The following is a 21,617-nucleotide window of genomic DNA, read 5'->3' as shown; positions in this document are numbered from 1 at the left end:
AGTCAACGAACAAGAAATCTTCCTCAGTTCTGAAATGCAAATAGCATAGATTAAAGGTAGGAATGGCACCGCCTTGCTTTCCGATACCACCAAAGTTTCTTCATTTTGTTACTCGTTGGCCACTAACAACCAAAACGTATTTCCTTACCTTTTGTCATTATCAATTGTTATACTGTCAAAATAAAATCAATTAAAATTTAACAAAATAAATAAATTATGACGGCACAGATGTATCTCAATATCTTTTTGGTAAGAAATCAAGAACAGGTGAATCCCACTGTTATAGCAATTTCTGTGAATGCGGTTCTTAGAATTCATCACAAACCAACAGATTATCATCACATTGTTGTGGTCTTCAGTCCAGAGACGGTTTGATGCAGCTCTCCCTGCTACTCTAACCTGTGCAAGCTTCTTCATCCCCGAGTACCTACAGCAACCTACATCCTTCTGAAACTGCTTAATGTATTCATCTCTCGGTCTCCCTCTACGATTTTTACCCTCCACGATTCCCTCGAATACAAAATTGGTAATCCCAGAACGTGTCCTACCAAACGATCACATCTTTTAATCAGGTTGTCCCACAAACTCCTCTTCTCCCCAATTCTACTCACTACCTTCTCATTAGTTACATGATCTGCCCACCTAATCTTCAGCATTCTTCTGTAGCACCACATTTCGAAAGCTTCTATTCTCTTTTTGTCTAAACTATTTATCGTCCACGTTTCACTTCCATACATGGCTACACTCAATACAAATATCTTCAGAAAAGACACTTAAATCTATACTCGATATTAACAAATTTCTCTTCTTCAGAAACGCATTCCTCGCCGTTGCCAGTCCACATTTTATATCCTCTCTACTTCGACCATCATCAGTTATTTTGCTCCCCAAATAGCAAAACTCCTTTAGTACTTTAAGTGTCTCATTTCCTAATCTAATTCCCTCAGCTTCACCCGACTTAATTCGACTACATTCCATTATCCTCGTTTTGTTTTTGTTGATGTGCACCTTATATCCTCCTTTCAAGACACTGTCCATTCTTTTCAATTGCTCTTCCAGGTCCTTTGCTGTCTCTGATACAATTACAATGGCATCGGCAAATCTCAAAGTTTTTATTTCTTCTCCGTGGATTTTAATTCCTACTGCAAACTTTTGCCGGCCGGAGTGGCCGTGCGGTTCTAGGCGCTACAGTCTGGAGCCGAGCGACCGCTTCGGTCGCAGGTTCGAATCCTGCCTCGGGCATGGATGTGTGTGATGTCCTTAGGTTAGTTAGGTTTAATTAGTTCTAAGTTCTAGGCGACTGATGACCTCAGAAGTTAAGTCGCATGGTGCTCAGAGCCATTTTGCAAACTTTTCTTTTGTTTCCTTTACTGCTTGCTCAATATACAGACTGAATAACATCAGGGGTAGGCTACAACCCTGTCATACTCCCTTCTCAACCACTGCTTCCCATTCATGCTCCTCAACTCTTATAACTGCCATCTGGTTTCTGTACAAATTGTAAATAGCGTTTCGCCCCCTGTGTTTTACCCCTGCCACATTCAGAATTTGAAAGAGAGTATTCCAGTCAACATCATTAAAAGCTTTCAATAAGTCTACAAATGCTAGAAACGTAGGTTTGCCTTTCCTTAATCTATTTGCTAAGATAAGTCGTAGTGTCTGTATTGCCTCACGTGTTCCAATATCTCTACGAAAGCCAAACAGATCTTCCCCGAGGTCGGCTTCTACCAGTTTTTCCATTCGTCTGTAAAGAATCCGTGTTAGTATTTTGCAGCCATGACTTATTAAACTGATAGTTCGGTAATTTTCACATCTGTCGACACCTGCTTTTTTGGGATTGGAATTATCATACTCTTGTTGAAGTCTGAGGGCATTTCGCCTGTCTCATACACCATGCTCATCAGATGGTAGAGTTTTGTGATGGTTCGCTCTCCCAAGGCTATCAGTAGTTGTAATAAAATGTTGTTTACTCCTGGGACCTTTTTCTGACTTAAGTCTTTCAGCGCTCTGTCAAATTATTCACGCAGTATCATATCTCCCACTTCATCTTTATCTACGTCCCCTTCCATTTGCATAATATGCTCAGAAGTACATCGCCCTTCTATAGACCCTTCCTGCTTTCCCTTCTTTGCTTAGGACTGGTTTTCCATCTGAGCTCTTGATATTCAACTTTTCTCCAAAAGTCTCTTTAATTGTGCTGCAGGCATTATCTATCTTAGTCCTAGCGATGTATGTCTCTACATCCTCACATTTGTCCTCTAGCCATCCTTGCTTAGCCATTTTGCACTCGCTCATTTTTGAGACGTTTGTATTCCTTTTCGCCTGCTTCATTTACTGCATTTTTATATTTTCTCCTTTCATCAATTAAATTTAATTCTGCTCCTTCACTATTTCATCTCTCAAAGTTACCCATTCGTCTTCTACTGTATTTCATTCCCTTGTTTCAATCGTTTCCTAGTGCTCCCTCTGAAGTTCTCTACAGCCTCTGGTTCTTTCAGTTTATTCAGGATCCATCTCCTTAAATTCCTACCTTTTGCAGTTTCTCCAGTTTTAATCTACGGTTCATAACCAATAAATTGTGGTCAGAGTCCACATCTGCCCCTGGCATTTTATAATGAAATAAACCAAAAATAACATTTTGCTAAATTGTGTCCAAATTTATTTACCGACCGTCTCTACGGTTGGAAAGGGGAGTAACAACGTTGTAAACATACGATGATTACGCCCTGATCGACTTCTGCGCCAACGGAGATAGTCTGGGCCAACTTCAGCAGTAAGCGCGGAAATGACTACGCCAGGCTTAGCCCAGAGGTTCTGGTTACTGTCACTTGACGTATGTTTTTACAATGTGGTGTTTAAGCATGTATGAGACTCTTTTCAAATGTTTTAACACCTTTTTTTCTTTATTCTGCAATGCCATTAAAGGCTATTGATAGCAAATTTCTCTCAGTTGCCGACACATATGCTGCGGCTGCAAGATTTGTTGTTGTTGTGGTCTTCAGTCCTGAGACTGGTTTGATGCAGCTCTCCATGCTACTCTATCCTGTGCAAGCTTCTTCATCTCCCAGTACCTACTGCAACCTACATCCTTCTGAATCTGCTTAGTGTATTGATCTCTTGGTCTCCCTCTACGATTTTTACCCTCCACGCTGCCCTCCAGTGCTAAATTGGTGATCCCTTGATGCCTCAGAACATGTCCTACCAACCGATCCCTTCTTCTGGTCAAGTTGTGCCACAAACTTCTCTTCTCCCCAATCCTTTTCAGTACTTCCTCATTAGTTATGTGATCTACCCATCTAATCTTCAGCATTCTTCTGTAGCACCACATTTCGAAAGCTTCTATTCTCTTCTTGTCCAAACTACTAATCGTCCATGTTTCACTTCCATACATGGCTACACTCCATACAAATACTTTCAGAAATGACTTCCTGACACTTAAATCTATACTCGATGTTAACAAATTTCTCTTCTTCAGAAACGCTTTCCTTGCCATTGCCAGTCTACATTTTATATCCTCTCTACTTCGACCATCATCAGTTATTTTGTTCCCCAAATAGCAAAACTCCTTTACTACTTTAAGTGTCTCATTTCCTAATCTAATTCCCTCAGCATCACCCGACTTAATTCGACTACATTCCATTATCCTCGTTTTGCTTTTGTTGATGTTCATCTTATATCTTCCTTTCAAGACGCTATCCATTCCGTTCAACTGCTCTTCCAAGTCCTTTGCTTTCTCTGACAGAATTACTATATCATCGGCGAACCTCAAAGTTTTTATTTCTTCTCCATGGATTTTAATAACAACTCCGAATTTTTCTTTTGTTTCCTTTACTGCTTGCTCAGTATACAGATTCAATAACATCGGGGAGAGGCCACAACCCTGTCTTACTCCCTTCCCAACAACTGCTTCCCTTTCATGTCCCCCCGACTCTTATAACTGCCATCTGGTTTCTGTACAAATTGTAAATAGCCTTTTGCTCCCTGTATTTTACCCCTGCCACCTTCAGAATTTGAAAGAGAGTATTCCAGTCAACATTGTCAAAAGCTTTCTCTAAGCCTACAAATGCTAGAAACGTAGGTTTGCCTTTCCTTGATCTTTCTTCTAAGATAAGTCGTAAGGTCAGTATTGCCTCACGTGTTCCAGTATTTCTACGGAATCCAAACTGATCTTCCCCGAGGTCGGCTTCTACCAGTTTTTCCATTCGTCTGTAAAGAATTCGTGTCAGTATTTTGCAGCTGTGGCTTATTAAACTGACTGTTCGGTAATTTTCACGTCAACACCTGCTTTCTTTGGAATTGGAATTGTTATATTCTTCTTGAAGTCTGAGGGTATTTCGCCTGTTTCATACATCTTGCTCACCAGATGGTAGAGTTTTGTCAGGACTGGGTCTCGCAAGGCCGTCAGTAGTTCCAATGGAATGTTGTCTACTCCGGGGGCCTTGTTCCGACTCAGGTCTTTCAGTGCTCTGTCAAACTCTTCACGCAGTATCGTATCTCCCATTTCATCTTCATCTACATCCTCTTCCATTTCCATAATATTGTCCTCAAGTACATCGCCCTTGTATAGACCCTCTATATACTCCTTCCACCTTTCTGCTTTCCTTTCTTTGCTTAGAACTGAGTTTCCATCTGAGCTCTTGATGTTCATACAAGTGGTTCTCTTATCTCCAAAGGTCTCTTTAATTTTCCTGTAGGCAGTATCTATCTTACCCCTAGTGAGATAAGCCTCTACATCCTTACATTTGTCCTCTAGCCATCCCTGCTTAGCCATTTTGCACTTCCTGTCGATCTCATTTTTGAGACGTTTGTATTCCTTTTTGCCTGCTCCATTTACTGCATTTTTATATTTTCTCCTTTCATCAATTAAATTCAATATTTCTTCTGTTACCCAAGGATTTCTACTAGCCCTCGTCTTTTTACCTACTTGATCCTCTGCTGCCTTCACTACTTCATCCCTCAAAGCTACCCATTCTTCTTCTACTGTATTTCTTTCCCCCATTCCTGCAAGATTTAGTGTAAAGATAACATTGTACGGCAAGTGTTGGCCACCGCAATTTATAGCCATTCGGGAAGCTTTCGATTGTGACTGTTTGATAGACTTATAAACACGTCCTACAGTAACCGTGAACAGTCACAATCTGTTGGTGTTTTGGATAAATTGTTATATTTGCAACATATTTAAGAGGTGTAAATCTCATGATCTGGCAACTGTACTAAGGCAAAGCAATTCCCACCATAAGATTGGTCTGAACAGCGAAAAAAGTGGTCCAACTAAAACATTCATATTTCTTTACATATTACACGAATATGTAATAAAAAAGGGGGTTCCTATTTTTTAAAAAAACGCAGTTGATATCCGTTTGACCTATGACATCGTTCTTGTGCAACGCAGCTGGCTGTTTATTCGCGCGAAGTAATGGCCGCTATCGACAGGGGATCTCAAGTTGATTCCGTGTTTCTGGATTTCCGGAAGGCTTTTGACACCGTTCCTCACAAGCGACTTCTAATCAAGCTGCGGGCCTACGAGGTGTCGTCTCAGTTGTGCGACTGGATTCGTGATTTCCTGTCAGGAAGATCGCAGGTCGTAGTAATAGACGGCAAATCATCGAGTAAAATTGAAGTGATATCGGATGTTCCCCAGGGAAGCGTCCTGGGACCTCTGCTGTTCCTGATCTATATAAATGACCTGGGTGACAATCTGAGCACTTCTCTTAGGTTGTTCGCAGATGACGATGCAATTTACCGCCTAGTAAGGTCATCCGAAGACCAGTATCAGTTGCAAAGCGATTTAGAAAAGATTGCTGTATGGTGTGGCAGGTGGCAGTTGACGCCAAATAACGAAAAGTGTGAGGTGATCCACATGAGTTCCAAAAGAAATCCGTTGGAATTCTATTACTCGATAAATAGTACAATTCTCAAGGCTGTCAACTCAACTAAGTACCTGGGTGTTAAAATTACGAACAACTTCAGTTGGAAAGACCACATAGATAATATCGTGGGGAAGGCGAGCCAAAGGTTGCGTTTCATTGGCAGGACACTTAGAAGATGCAACAAGTCCACTAAAGAGAGAGCTTACACTACACTCGTTCGTCCTCTGTTAGAATATTGCTGCGGGGTGTGGGATCCTTACCAGGTGGGATTGACGGAGGACATCGAAAGGGTGCAAAAAGGGGCAGCTAGTTTTGTATTATCACGTAATAGGGGAGAGAGTGTGGCAGATATGATACGCGAGTTGGGATGGAAGTCATTAAAGCAAAGACGTTTTTCGTCGCGGCGAGATCTATTTATGAACTTTCTCTTCCGAATGCGAAAATATTTTGTTGAGCCCAACCTACATAGGCAGGAATGATCATCAAAATAAAATTAGAGAAATCAGAGCTCGAACAGAAAGGTTTAGGTGTTCGTTTTTCCCGCGCGCTGTTCGGGAGTGGAATGGTAGAGAGATAGTATGATTGTGGTTCGATAAACCCTCTGCCAAGCACTTAAATGTGAATTGCAGAGTAATCATGTACATGTAGATCTAGCGTGCCAACCATAGCGCCATCTGGTTTCCCCCTTCAAGCTAGACAAGTTTAGTTCTTTGTAGTTTTTTCGTTTGGCGCTTATTTCGTGGTCAATGGACCACCCTGTATAACTTCTGCATGCCACATCTGAAGATGGAGCTGACAAATTATTCGAAAGACAGTTATGCACATAAACAAATAATTCGTAAGTGACTGGCCACAGTCATCTGTACTTGTTTTTGATTAACACAAAGCCACATGTACTACAGTATCCTTAATGGACGAGCTTATCCTGGACTGGCGCTCGCCTGCGTCTATCTGCAGTCAGCTGCAACCTGTCAGGAAGATTTTGTTAGTAATTACTTTTGGTTGCGGATCTGTTTATCAAATCCACTCGCAGTATCATTGCAACCGATGTCTGATTCACATTAAGATGTGGAAATGTTCAAGTGTTCCATTCTGTAGACTTGCAGAAGCTAAGTGTGACAAGGGATGGCTAATTGGGGACTTCACAGCGATAAAGGCCAGCTTAAGCCTTTTATCTGAGTTTTGTTACGGCAGAGAGAGATACTCAGGAACGTGCTGCAGCATTTGCTGACACGCGTTTCTCGCCGTGTATCTGTACCCGTTTCCTGTCTACGAAGCGACTTCGTGGAAGGCGCCGTTACGCCGGCCAAATGATTCACCAGTGCTTACGAAAGTCTCATTCGAATCATTCACTCTGAGTACGAAACACGAACGGTAGCTCGTTTCCTTTTACGATACGTCATTTTGCAACTCTCTTCGTGCGGCGAATAGTAATGTCTGTAGTACACAAGCCGGGCAGACCCCTCGTATACGGAGTACGAGATTGGTAGCTGTTTTCCGGTAACACGTTGACTGATGCCAACAGAAATATCATCGACAACTCAGAGAAATAAGCTCAACCCCTTAGGGAGGTTGTATGAGAAAATACGTGGATATATAAAAACGAATGTAACTTTTACTGTTCGGAAGATAATTGAACCAAATTTTGTCCAAATTGATTGTCTATAATCTGGATTTTTCAATTTTTTTTGTTAAATACTGTGATCAGGTCGTCGCTGGACACTTCTGGGCCATATACTACTACATGAGGAACTTTTGGTGGTTAGTTTACTTATCACTTTCTAAATGTGGTATATTATTCTTATTAATTAGATAAACAATCGTGTACCAGCTTTTGAATACCAGTCTTAGAAGTCTCGCAATATTTTTAAAAATTTATTTCTATGAAACATAGCAATTTTCATTTTAAAAAATTTAAATAAAGTAGCCCTTTGAAAAATTTTGTACTGAGGGAAGTTGCGTTGTAGTATGTACAAATTCTGTAGCAAATTTCACCCTTTTTGTCTGCAATGGTTCAGCAGAAAATATTCCTTGTGCAGTGAAAAATGAAGTGACGGGAAACGCAGAACAAAATTTTATTAGGATCTATGCCAGAAGCAAGTACCTCAAAGTAGGCCATAGTCATACATTTGGTCTTTTTGGTCGTCATGTAATCCCTTTCTTCTAGTCTGATCCTTCTGGCGTGTGGTTCGGCAGTGGCATTCTTGAATAGGTTTTCAATGAAGCAACCTGCATCAAATCATAATCTCGTAAGCGTTCTGATTCTTCCAGTGTTACCATTGTTGAACACCAGAGGAGCATCATACGAGGAAATTTTAACGATAGTAGATGATCAAAATTTTGTCTTCGGGCTTTTCTTTCAGATGACGTTATTAAAGCTTTCGTTCGGGTTCCCTGATCCATCGTGTGTACATTTCTTTAATAAATCGTAATTAGTCGCATCCTAAGTGTGCACAGAGCCTTCGTTAATCTACAGATATCTCTCTAATGGCAGGGAATAATAAAATATCTCAAACAAGGCGTATAGGAAAAGGGGCGTGGCACTGCGCATTGGTTGAAACAAGATGGCTTTTACATCATTTATAGCACGAATTAAACTCTGAAAACTCGAGACAGTATTTCTAACATACTACAGAACTAGTGGGTGGAGAAAAAACTTTGTACATTTTTTGACCAATTTCACACACACTGATCACTGTGGATAGCGGTATATGGCGTGAAAATGGTACCAAGCGGTCACATGATTCTCGACTTGTGACATCAGATGTACTGTTCGGTTGTATGAAATCAACGCAGTAAGATGGATCGATGTGGAAAGTGACAGAATGGCCGAAAGAAGCTACCGTGTTTGGACGTGCCCATGACCACACCGTGAATGAAATTTCCCCATTTGTTGGTGTATGGAAGCGGAGTGTCCTATGTGTGTTCAAGGAATGGAGGTGTAGCATTTGAGCCAGGATACACGGAATAAGAACAGTGGGTCGTAAAAGAGACCCGAAGCGTATGTCAAGCCTTATCAATAACAATCGGTTTCAAACCCGATAGAGATATCTACGGTCAGTGAAATAGTTTCCCCGAGAGTAACTCGCGAAAGTCCGTTCCTCGCAGCAGCAACACATGAGGCAATACGCCTTCAAACGGCGAAACAACACGTTAACTTGACAGTCGCGATGTTGTCTCTTTTCAAATAATGCAAAGCGTTAAGTAAATCCACGATCCCAACTGGGCTTTTAACATGTAGAGAGTGGAGGGTGTAGCTTAGCCCGTACAGGAATTGAATAAAAATATGCAAACGTTGCAAACATAATCTATTACCATTCCTAATACGGTGTAGGAATCCCGTTGACATTCAAAACGGGTTCCAGTCGTCTCGGAATGGATAAATACAGGTCCTGTATGGTTTCCAAGGGAATGTGGTACCACTATTCCTGCAAAATAGTGGCAAACTCAGATGATGATGATGGAGATGGGTAGCGATCACTCAGCCTTCTCTCCAAAGTGGGCCAGAAAGGCTCAACAATATTGTGGTGATGTGACTGTGCAGGCCAGGGGAGATGCAACAGTTCATCCCCGTGCTCACAAAACCAGTCCTGGATGATGCGTGCTTAGTGAACAAGGGACCTGTCGTCTTGAGCGTAATCATTAGGGAACGAACATTGTACCATAGGATGGACATGAACAGCCCAAATGGTCACATAAACCTGGGCAATAATGTGACCTTGCTGAGTAACCAAGAAGCTCGTGGAAAACTACGATATGACCTACTCAAGTCATCATCGAGCTCTCACCATGTTTCGCTCTTGTGATGTCAACTTGGCCACCTGTTGGAACAATGTGAAACAAGACTTATTCGACGAAATGGCTGTCTCCAGTTGCTCCATTGTCCACGTTTTATGGCCTCGGCACCAAGTTGTTCTCTTACATGCATTTTCATCACTGATGAATGGTTTTGGGATTCTACTCGCCTTACAATACCATGCTTTCGGAGCTCCATTCGTGTTGTCGCGGTGCCGTTCGAATTCACTGAGCCCCGACGTAATACAGTCGCAACTACACAGGACATTATTCTGAACACAACTGGCATTTATAACGAATTGAAGACATTGCACAGGTGCCGTTCGTGGTGGAGGACAACAGCGCCACCAGCTTGCTTGGCTAGCATCTACATTCATATTCAAGCACACATTTCTCCCGGTGTTTCCATATGTTTGTCTAGCATTTGTAGGTGCCTCTCTCATGTTTTGTTGGTGTTTTTCGTACCATGACTTGCGCCCACCCACACACATTACCGAGAACGTGAACCACGATGTTTGTTTCAATATACACGGTGATCAGTTGTTGCATTTTTTTTCCCTCCATCGGAATTATGAGCATACTGTGAACATTCCTGTCTTTCGAAGATAATAGCCATGTCCACAGGACTGCACACGTATGTCCTTGGTTTGAGGAACACTCAGGCATTCTGTCGCAAGTTGGTTAATTCTCTATTACCCGTAGTTAATCCCAAGGGAAATGTCTGTTGCTATTTGGAACAGTGGAGGGGGCATCCCGCGGGATCAAATCACCAGTGGATGGAGTTAGCTGGATCTGGCATACGACAAACCTTAAGGAGCATGTGGACTTTCTTCCTCGCCGAATTGAAGCCATTATCGAGGCTAGAGACGATGTCACGCGCTATTAGCATGATTGTTGTTGAATTAAAATTATAAATTGCATTCTATAAGCAATAAAAATTTGATGATTATAAAGAATTCGCCTCGATTGCAAATAGAAACCGGATGTTGACCTAGGTTTCGGCGCGCACAACCACGCCTTCTTCGGAATACTCTACACAACAAACTGCCTAAAGAGGCATGGTCCAACATTAATGTCTCTTTAGGCAGTTTGTAGTTTTAATGTATTCCTAAGAAGGCGTGGTTATCCGCGCCGAAACATCCAGTTTCTATTAGCAATCGAGGCGGATTCTTTATAATCATTAAATTATTCACGACTGCTGACGCGCTGCAATGTTAAAAGTTCTCAAATAAAAATTTGTTTATCCCGCAATTCTTTTATGTAACTTCAAAAATGGCTCTGAGCACTATAGGACTTAACTACTGAGGTCATCAGTCCCCTAGAACTTAGAACTACATAAACCTAACTAACCTAAGGACATCACACACATCTATGCCCGAGGCAGGATTCGAACCTGCGACCGGAGCGGTCACGCGGTTCCAAACTGACGCGCTTAGAACCGCACGGCCACACCGGCCGGCTTTTATGTAACTAATTACTTCTGATATAAGTACAGTTCGCATGCACAAACATAAAAAATACGTTATTATAGTTGTTTTTTGTTCTGGACCATAATCATGATCAAAGTCCGCAGCTCGCGGTTTATAGTGGCTAGCGTTGCTGCCTCTGGATCACGGGGTTCGATTTTCGACCGAGTCGGGGATTTTCTCCACCCGGCGACATTCGAGACGTGGCCAGACTGGAAATGGAAGGATTGAGGACTTGTATGGGCGCTGATGACCACGATGTTGAGCGCCCCGTAAACCAACATCATTATCATCATCATGATCAAAGGCAGGAGTTTCCTATTAATCTTGATAACTGTGAATGTTGTTTATGAATAACAGAAACAGGTTTTATAGAAGCAACATGGACGGTTCTCTTTGTTCCCCCCTCACGTATATTCAAGCCTTTCTCCGACCCCTCCCACTCCACGCCATTTCCCACCATTATACCACCTACAGGCAGAAGGCAACGAAAATTACTAAACATTAAAGTGACATTAAGAAACTATCTCATGCTATGAAAAGGTAGTGCGAGCGTGACCTGACTCAGTTTCTTTCACAAACACATATTCAGAGTTAACGAAAAGTTACGAAACATATTTAACGTTAGAAAGAAAACTAAAAGCAACAGAATAAAATGGATTGGACATCTCGACAGAATGAACGCTGACAGACTACCTTACAAAGTCAGAAATTACAATTCGGTAGACTGAAGAAGTCTGCGAAGGCCAAAGAAAACATGGCAGGCAAAAGCCTAATACTCAAAGTGCAGTGGAAGAAGAAAAGTAAGAGCCATTGTCGGATAGGTAAATGTCAAGCACGGGTACAGCAAGAGAAATAAATTTTTTTTCTCAGGATGAAAAATTGCAGATCGTTTGCAAAATAAAGATATCATTACAAAAAACAAATATGTTCAAGTAAGGCTTCCTGTCTGAAGACAGGGAGTAAGAACGGGAGTTAAACGTCGTATCGACGTCAAGGTGATTACATCAGAGTAGTAGTTCAGTTAGAAAGGATAGGGGACATGGCCTATTTCGAGGAGGCATCCTAATATTGGCCTGGTATGGTTCAGAAAGCCTGCAGGAAATGTAAATACGAATAGTAAGACATGGCTTTTAACTATTCCCTTCTAGAAGGGAAGTGTACTGCCTGATTACTTACTACTCCTTAGCTTAACGGAAGGAAACTACCATAGGAGAAGTCAAAGCACTATAGACAAAGGAAAACATGAGCCGAAAAACAGATATAACGGCAAAACGAATCCTCTCAGACCAGCAGAAGCAAAATGAAGGACTTCCCTTGTACATGAGTGATTAGTTTAACTAAAACTACTAGCCTATGCGTTTTGGAATTACGAATTACAAGTGTGAATTCCCTTCTCTTTGTTTGGTGTTGTGACAGTATATTTCATTTGAAATACATCTCACGTTCAATACCTGTATCGTCCCGCCATCAGTCGCGCTCATGCCTAGAATACCTGACACTGCCTTTTAATTGCACAGTTTTTTTTTTTTTTTTTTTTTTATGACGAGGATGATTCTCAACGTACCATCCATCATAAACCTACTCAGCCAACATAAAGACACTGACCATTTCAGAGGGCACTTTTCTATGTAAATGACAAAAGTAATATTGTCACCTCTCACGTGAGTTGTCACACTACGTTTTTTCGTGTTTCTTTCCTCTTTTATGCACTGTATGTACACTGGATGCTTCTGTTTCTGATACGTGACCTAAGAAGCTGAGATTCTGGTGCACGGAAAAGTCATCCCTACAGGCGATATGTATATTACTTCCGAAGTGTGAGATGAATCCACTATATATTATCGGTAAAGAGCACCAGGGAATGTGATTTTACAGGTGGAGCTCGTATCATCAAGAGAACGGAGTGTCAGGAGTGGTGTGGTGTTATCGACAACGAAGATAATCGGTCTGCTTATCGCATGACGCATTTTGTCAATAAACGCAATACAACACTTCCGATAAATCTACTTCGTGCTCCTCCCACGAAAAAAACCTTACCTACACTCTTTTTATGGCGGTGATGATTCGGAAAGCACCACCGTAAACCTATTCAACCATCATAGCAATACTGCTTTACCATTTTACATCAACTTTTCGATGAAAGTAATACTGTCACCACTTATACAAGTTGTTATTGTTTTTCCTTCTCTCTCTCTCTCTCTCTCCCTCTCCTGCGTCCTACACAGATTACCTATTATTACACCATCTTGTCGATGAGGAGCTTCTGATCCTCGTTCTTCACAGGAGTACCTACTTTTGGTGTAAATACGCTTGTCGTTACAACTCGTCGCAGACTGAATACACTGAGGCAACAAAAGTCATGCGATACCTCTTAATATTGGGTCGGATCTCCTTTCGCCTGGTTTAGTAAAGCAACTCGAAGAGGTATGTACTCAACAAGTCGTTGGAAGAAAGAAGCTTACTGCCGACGTTATCAGCGAAATCATTGGAAGTCCCCTGAGCAAATATTGAGCCATGCTCGCGTCCATAATTGCTAAAGTGTTGCCGGTGCAAGATTTGTACGAACTGACCTCTAGCTTACATCCCATAAATGTTCGCTAGGATTAACGTCGGGCGATCTGGGTGACCAAATCATTCGCTCGAATTGTCCAGGGCGCTCTTCAAAACGATTGAGAATAATTCTGGCCCAGTGACATGGCGCAATGTCCTCCATAAAAATTCCATCGCTTTTTGGAAACATGGAAGTTCACGCATGGCTGAAAATGGTCCCCACTTAGCCGTATATAACAATTTCCAGTGGATGATCAGTTCAGTTGGACCAGAGGACCCAATCCGTTCCATGTAAACACAGGACATATCGTTATGTAACCACCACTTGCTTGTGCAGTGCCTTGTTGACAACTTGGGTCGACGGCTTCGTAGGGTCTGCGTCACACTCGAACTCCACCATCGACAGTCATCAAAGAAACCGGGATTCATCTGAACAGCCTACAGTTTTCCAGTCGCCTAGGGTCCAACCGATATGACCACGAGCCCAGTAGATGCGCTGTACGCGATGTCTTGTTGTTAGCGAAGGCACTCGTGTTGGTTGTCTGTTGCCACAGCCCATTAACGCTGTATTTCGCCACACTGTTCTAATGGATACTTTCTCATATGTCCTATATTGATATCTGCGGCTATCTCACGCAGTGTTGCTTGTCTCTTAGCACTGGCAATTCTACGCAAACGCCGCTGCTCTCGGTCGTTAAATGAGTGCCGCCAGCCACTGCGTTGTCCGTGGCAAGAGGTAATGCCCGAAAGAAAACTGGTATTCTCGGCCCACTCTTGAAACTGTGGATTTCAGATAATTACATTACTATCGATTTGCGAAATCGAATGTCCCATGCCTCTAGCTCCAACTACCATTCTGCGTTCCATTGTGTGAACATAAATCAAGTCGGAAAACTTTTCTCATGACTCACTTGGATACAAATGACAACTCCGCCAATGCACTGCCCTTTTATACCTCGTGTACGCCGTACTACCACCATATGTATATATACATCTCGCTATCCCATGACTTATATCAGTGTTTATATAGTCCCCGTGCATGGCATAGCTGCGTTGAGCCGAACAGAAAAACATTTCCGGTATATCATCGGCGCAAACAGATTTGCGATTGATTGTTTGCTTGTATGAATGTGAATGAAAGAGAAGAATGAAGCAGCAAGGTTATCAAAGAAGCTATAATTATCTCATATCGTACATGTAGCAGATTGAACACTGTACTGAACCACCTGGTGAACTGACAGTTTCAGCGTACCTCTCAAACGAGTAGGTAACCTCATTTTAAGGTTGACGGCTGTCAGTGTTATTAAACACCATCGTATAACAATTGCAAAAAATGGTTCAAATGGCTCTGAGCACTATGGGACTCAACTGCTGTGGTCATCAGTCCCCTAGAACTTAGAACTACTTAAACCTAACTAACCTAAGGACATCACACACACCCATGCCCGAGGCAGGATTCGAACCTGCGTCCGTAGCAGCAGCGCGGCTCCGGACTGGAGCGCCTAGAACCGCATGGCCAACGCGGCCGGCATAACAATTGCAACCAATCATTTAATGAACTAGGGTATTCATTTATTTGCATTACTAATTTTGAGGAGTTAATTGTACCGTCATCTTCAGATTAAGCTTGCAGAAAATTTACATTACAATTTTTCAAGCATCGCGCTGGGGAGCTGGAAGTTGTTTTACTCTGATGAAAGATAGTACGGAGATACTGCTTCGAGTGGTAGTTTTTCTGCAAATTATGTTGCCTTATATTTACTTTCCGCCTTTTAGACGCAACTCTGAATACTATATATATATATATATATATATATATATATATATATATATAAGGTTAGAATCCACATTCTGATCTCCTTGATCTACATTCATACCGTGCAAAACACCGTGAGGTGCAAGACAGAGATAATGACAATGTTAAGTAAACTCAGTGTGTCAGAAATATATTCAGCAAATTTGGACACAGTATTTACGTAAGGCCCTACATGGTTTTCGTCTACTATCTTGCATCGAATCATTTAAGGTTGTATGTTTTACTTTCTGTGTGATGTTTACAAAGCATCAACCACGTTCATTACGTCAACTCTCTCGAGCACCTTCGTGATCTTTTTACATTTCTAACATTTATAGTCGCTGAAAGTTATTGTATTCCAAGCCGTCACATTCCAGAAGCCGTGAGATTGTCTCGAAGCCTGTACCTTCTGCCGCAGACCGAGTACTCCTGTCCTCGCTGGCTCTCTAGCCTTGCCGTCGGTGGAAAAAGTAGTTTGATCCGGTTCTATGTACACTCACTCTTACTTCACAAACGGCCAAGCTTCGTTACCCTCTCCTAAACCATTTTATTGAAACATACCATAAGGGAGTTGACAGAGACAACACTGCGTAGCAGAAACACTGTCAACATTATTGGATAATGGACATCGGCCCACAAATTTGTTTCAGATGTGTAACGACGCGTGATGAAGATCAAAAGTACTGACTGTTTAAGAAACGAGGAGATTCTTTAAAGATGAGATGAGGGAAGGTCTGTGGAAAATGATTATAGCCAGACGAGTGCAGCAAAGTGGGCGTTTTATAAAATAAAAGGGGATCATAAAAGTCAATAACACAGCGACATGTGAATAGGGAGAGCAAGGGAAATCTACGGTTAAGCAATATACATCGGCAAAATAGAGGACATGCCATTTAAGACGAGATTAAGAGAACGCCGAAGAAGGAGACTGAAGAACTGCGGCTGTAACCTTGTGGTTTTTTTTTTATTTATTTTTTTGTATTGAGGAGGGTGATATGCTTACATTTCAAGCAGTTCAAGATCAACAAAAAATTAGTAGACAACATACGTTTGTTTACTGTTACCCTTGTCTTTCCTGCGTCGACTTCTCTCAGAAGAGATAGTGGTTCTGCCTTCTTCAGGAAAAGAAGAAGTAGAAGAAAGGTGTGCTTGCTGCTTACCTGCTGGTACCGGTATCTGTCGTCGAAGCCTGGCCTGTTCCTGTCGTAGCCGTACGCGGACTCAGGAGGCGGCTGGCTGAGGCCATAACGACGACCATTGAGCACGTAAGTCCTGTAGTTGGGGTCCCCGGGGGTCGGTGGTACGAACACTCCGTCCCTATTGTAGTAGCCACCACCTGGCACTTGTTGACACAAAGCGAACTGCACTGACAACGCTGACAACAATGTCAACAACAACGGCGTCTTCAGTGCGGTCGCCGCCATTTTCGACGCCACCGTTGTCTTCGTATCCAGGGCAACGCCCTCACACAAAACACGCGCGTTCGTCTGTATGCATGTGACTACCGTACACAGACGCTGTCAGCAGCGGTGACAACCCACGCGCGATAGACAGATGTCGACTCACTCCTCAACGTGTCATCAGTCTACTACTGTCATTTACAAGAAAGTATACGTAAACATATGCGTGGCACGTAGGTACGAAAGCACTTGCACCAACCTCATCGCAAGGTAGCTATTGACGGCTGTTCCACGCCCGTCTATTTAAAGAACAGCAATCCCTAGCACTGGTTTGAATTATACTGGACGTCAGGCTTGTCCTTGGAACGTTTTCGCTAACGTTCACCTGGTAGCGCTACCTGCCGTTTTTCGAGATTCCCCCCCTCTGGTGTACCAGAGGAAAGCGGTCCTTTTGTCTTTGCGTCGGTGTCCTCACAGTTGGCAAGTTTCCGGGCAGGTGTCAGCAGCTATCGCAGCTCACGCGTTCCAGGCGAGGTAGCGCGCGCAACGACCTGCAGCGGTCCTCCCTAGATGGCAGCAGAGGAAGAGATTGGAAGCAGCTGCGGCTTACGGGATGGAAGTGAAGCTCGGTCTCGGACTACGGAGCGGACAATTTTTCAACGTTTACGGTTCTGCGTTGTGAATGTCACTAATCACAAAATATTGTGACTGGATTTCTATAGAACGTCCAACTTGAAGTATCGTACACACTTTGTAGGACTAGTACAACAGTTAGTTTCGTTTTCACAATGTGTCAGGGCGTTTCGTTCTGGCAATGGTTGATCGGAATTGGCTTTTTCGTTCAACAATATACTTCGAAATTTCCTTCACAACAAGTTATCGACTCCAGTTAAATCATATTATGAAGGCCCAATACCATATGATCAGCAATGAGTGATTCGACACAGGGCAGGTTTAAGGCCGCGCGGATCCCGTAGCACCAGTGAAAATGTACAGCCCCTACTTCGAACTATGTATCAGTTTATTTTAACGTATTATTTTGCAACCACTTGTTTTAAGGTATTATTCTACAGACCAACTATAATAAAATTTTATTTCACTAATTTGAGCACTTTGAACGACACGTTTCTGTCATAAAATATAAATAATGATGAGGGTGTTGTTGTTCTTGCTTTCACTAAGTGGAAAGAGGAAGGCATCAACTGTCCTACGTTTTTACTATCGCTCGAATTACTGAAAGCAGAACTGTCTGTTGCCTTCCGTTGTATGCGCTTACTTCATAGAGTGCCACAAAAATGATCTTAAATCAGTGTCGCCAATTTAATGGTTTTACCACTAAATCTGGTGGTTTTGAATACCTGTCTCGTGCGCCAATTTTGCATCTAGCGGCTAGTGTGAGTGTCGCGTAATCCCCATCGCGCTTTTGGCTTTATATGCAGTTTGCGTGGCACAATATTTTAATTAACTGTATTGCGAGCACAACAGATAAAATTCGATTCTCATTATTAGCTTCTGCAGTTGAAAATACTGTATTTTAATTTTGTGCACCTTGATCCATAACGTGGGGATTCACACAACACTAAAAGATTTCCTGCTGTGCACGTATGATATTTAATTTGCAAACTATTTTTATATAACCCTGATCTGACTTGTTAGAAATGGGACACGGTATCATTACTGTAACTAATTATGAAATTGAACATGTCCTTCGCTACTTTAATCTCTGAAATGCACTGAAAATTACTCTTATTACATGTACAAATTACTCTTATTACATGTATAGAAGTTACAGTATGCTATGTTCGCTAAACGTAAAAGCTGCAGTGGATTTTTTAATATATGAACACTATTGATTGCCACGACTAACACGAGAGCATGAAACTAAAAATGAAATTTGGTTTTTGTATCGTTAGCCAGAACAGGTTTCATCACAGCAGTCTTTCATATCGCACAAATAAAATTTTATTGCTCTGATTTACTTAAATTAATTACGTCACTGATATTGTAGTAGCAGTTGCCCATGTCCAGCTGAAAATGACATAAAAAATCCACCATTCACCTCTGAGGTCTCCAGGAAGCTGAAAGAAATAATTTTAATGTACCGTAACCTACCCGCTTAATTGCGGGAAAACTTCTTTCATTCAATTTAATTCGAATTTGCCGCGGCAGCGGCTCCCGCGATCTCTGCAGAGCTCTGTGTCATGAAAAATTCTAAATATGCTGAAAACGGCTAAAAATGTGGAATGAAATACTTGGCAAGCTAGCAATAAATTATTACAAGTATTTTTAACAATTCCTATATTCAAAAATCAATATAAATTTAAAGTACACACTTTTTTCACTCATCAGCCTCCAATGGCATCTTTCTCGAACAAGGAACAAAAGAAAGCTAACCAACCATTCAATCGAGCGTTACAGGCTCTTACAACTTTAACGGCTACGAGAAGACACAGAGAGTAATGTTTTAACCTTCACTATTTATAGGCAATTTAATATGCATCTTTGTTATCTTTTTAATCATCATTGTCTGCTTTGATTTCTACACTCGCCGACCACAGGCGTTATTTGCAAAATATAGGTACATAATTATTGCACATATATAAAAATGAAAATAGATTATTTCTTTTTTTTTTTATTTTTTTTTACAGAGACTACATAATCGACAACCGTTCATACAGAATTGAAATAATAATAACAGATAAATATTTCTTTTTTTTCACATCTATTACAATGATTTTGTGAATGTCTTGCCGGGGAACGTCACGTGAGTTACGATGGATTTCAAAACTATTTGTATGTTTTTGTGGTAAAAGTATTTTTAAAAATCACTTGATCCATTCAGTATACAGCAAACAGCACTATTTAATATGCTGACGTCTGGTAGCCGTTAAATTTATATCACTTAAAGATCCATGATGACGATATTCTTTGTTCCCGTATTGTAAGGCGCCTGTATTATGCGCTTTAGTATCAATAAATCTGCAACTGCATGCACAGAGCATACCTGTAGTGCTGGTGTTAATGTGGGGTTTTACGTCATTGTATATTGTTTTAGTGCTAACTAAACAAGCGGAAAGTAAATTTCGTACTGAACAGCTATGCAACAGTATATTTGCAGAGTGGCTAGAAATAATTCAAGGCGATGTCACAAAAACATATTATAAATTTCGTCTTAGTACTTTGCTAGCGCGTTATGCCGACATATTAAGCCACAGTGACACAAAAACACAAGACGGCTGCAGTACCATTTTCTAACGTAAGACTATCAAAAATACCTTTCAAAACTCTGAAGGAATCTTTAGAAATGACACAAGCGGAGGTTTCCAACCATTGTGCGATCACGTCATGTGATCACTTATGTGATTTGTGCAAGAGTAAACCGACAGACAGTGATATACCCAATTTGAAAATAGACATTCCGCCTTTGTTCCTTATACAATGTGTTTGTCGTTCAATTCAAAATGGTTCAAATGACTCGGAGCACTGTGGAACTTAACTTCCGAGGTCATCAGCCCCTAGAACTTAGAACTGCTTAAACCTAACTAACCTAAGGACATCACACACATCCATGCCCGAGACAGGATTCGAACCTGCGACCGTAGCAGCAGCGCGGTTCCAGACTGTAGCGCATAGAATCGCTCGGCCACCTCGGCCGGCCGTTCAATTCAACTTGCTACTTCTGCCACGAGCGAAACACTGGCAAGAAATTTTGACTTCTTAGTGTGGGAAACATGTAGTTGGATTTTGCTTTCTTCAACTCACTGTCAGTTGTATTGTGATATTTATCAGACAGTAAAAATAAATTAAGGAACAGTATCCCTAAAAATCCCACGCGCCTATGATACGCGATGGTTTTCATAGGGTCTGCGGTAACAAGTATTACAGACCAGCGGTTAAAGCTTAGGACGCACTTCGAAACGCCGCGAATCGGAGACAAGCGTTACGCTGCTGAAATGCTTTATGCAATGTTTTCTGATGAATGCAGTTTGGCGTATTTAATATTTTTAAAGCCGAATTTTCCAGGTTTGCAGGTTGTTAATAACATTTTGAATGCAACTCAGAGGATCCGTGCAAGCTGTTAAATGATGTCGCTGTGCTAACAGATTCATTAAAGGAAAAAGTTGTCCCCACATATTCTGTGCAAAGAAAACTAAATTTAGACTTTGAGAAGTACTTAGACTCCTAACCATATCGAAGATAGTAAAAAAAAAGATTAGTGAAATGTGACAATCTCAATCACAATCAGAACAAGAATACATCCTACGTCAGAGATGCGTCCAGTTTGTCTGCCAATTAATAATTCAGTTGTTGTAAAGACGTCCAGACATCTCTGAACTTTTGAGGAGACTCTCTCTTCTTTCATTATCCAAAGCTCTTAGCTCGTTGGAAAGCCACTGGTTCCTCTATTTGAATCGTGTAGTATTGGCCCTGGCACAACAACAAAAATAGGTTTTCAATAGCAAAATTTAACTCTTGTCAGATGATAGGAAACCAAAGACACTGTTAGTTTCTGGTGTGAAGTGTTTAAAAATAGAGATGAAAGTGACATCAACCCATTTCAGGAATTGGCAACGTGTACATTGTGACGACTACTGTTACCGTGGTCGAATGCGGAAGTGGAAAGACTTTTTAGCCAGTTGAATGTTATTAAAACTAAAGTGAGAAATAGGATGATATCCGAAATGATGAATTTGCTTTTGTCTATTCTAGCAGGAGTGAGAAGGAAGGAGCAATGTTG

The 21,617-nt window shown here is 41.5% G+C and overlaps 1 protein-coding gene across 2 annotated transcripts in view; it reads right to left on the bottom strand.

Annotated features, from left to right (window-relative positions):
* LOC124599161 (cholinesterase) overlaps positions 1 to 17,247 on the bottom strand; it is a 183,105-nt gene extending 165,858 nt beyond the window's left edge. The window contains exon 1 of one of the 2 annotated variants that reach the window (XM_047136054.1): positions 16,640 to 17,247. In XM_047136054.1, coding sequence (XP_046992010.1) covers positions 16,640 to 16,903 — 264 coding nt within the window. In that variant the 5' untranslated portion in view covers positions 16,904 to 17,247. The remainder of the gene's footprint in view (positions 1 to 16,639) is intronic. The other variant, XM_047136053.1, reaches the window with a different exon arrangement.
* Between the last annotated feature and the right edge of the window lie 4,370 nt (positions 17,248 to 21,617).

This window comes from Schistocerca americana, chromosome 1 (genome assembly GCF_021461395.2).
Source record: "Schistocerca americana isolate TAMUIC-IGC-003095 chromosome 1, iqSchAmer2.1, whole genome shotgun sequence".
Classification (NCBI taxonomy): domain Eukaryota; kingdom Metazoa; phylum Arthropoda; class Insecta; order Orthoptera; family Acrididae; genus Schistocerca; species Schistocerca americana.
The sequence above is the reverse complement of the archived record's forward strand: the minus strand, read 5'-3'. Positions and strand labels throughout refer to the sequence as shown.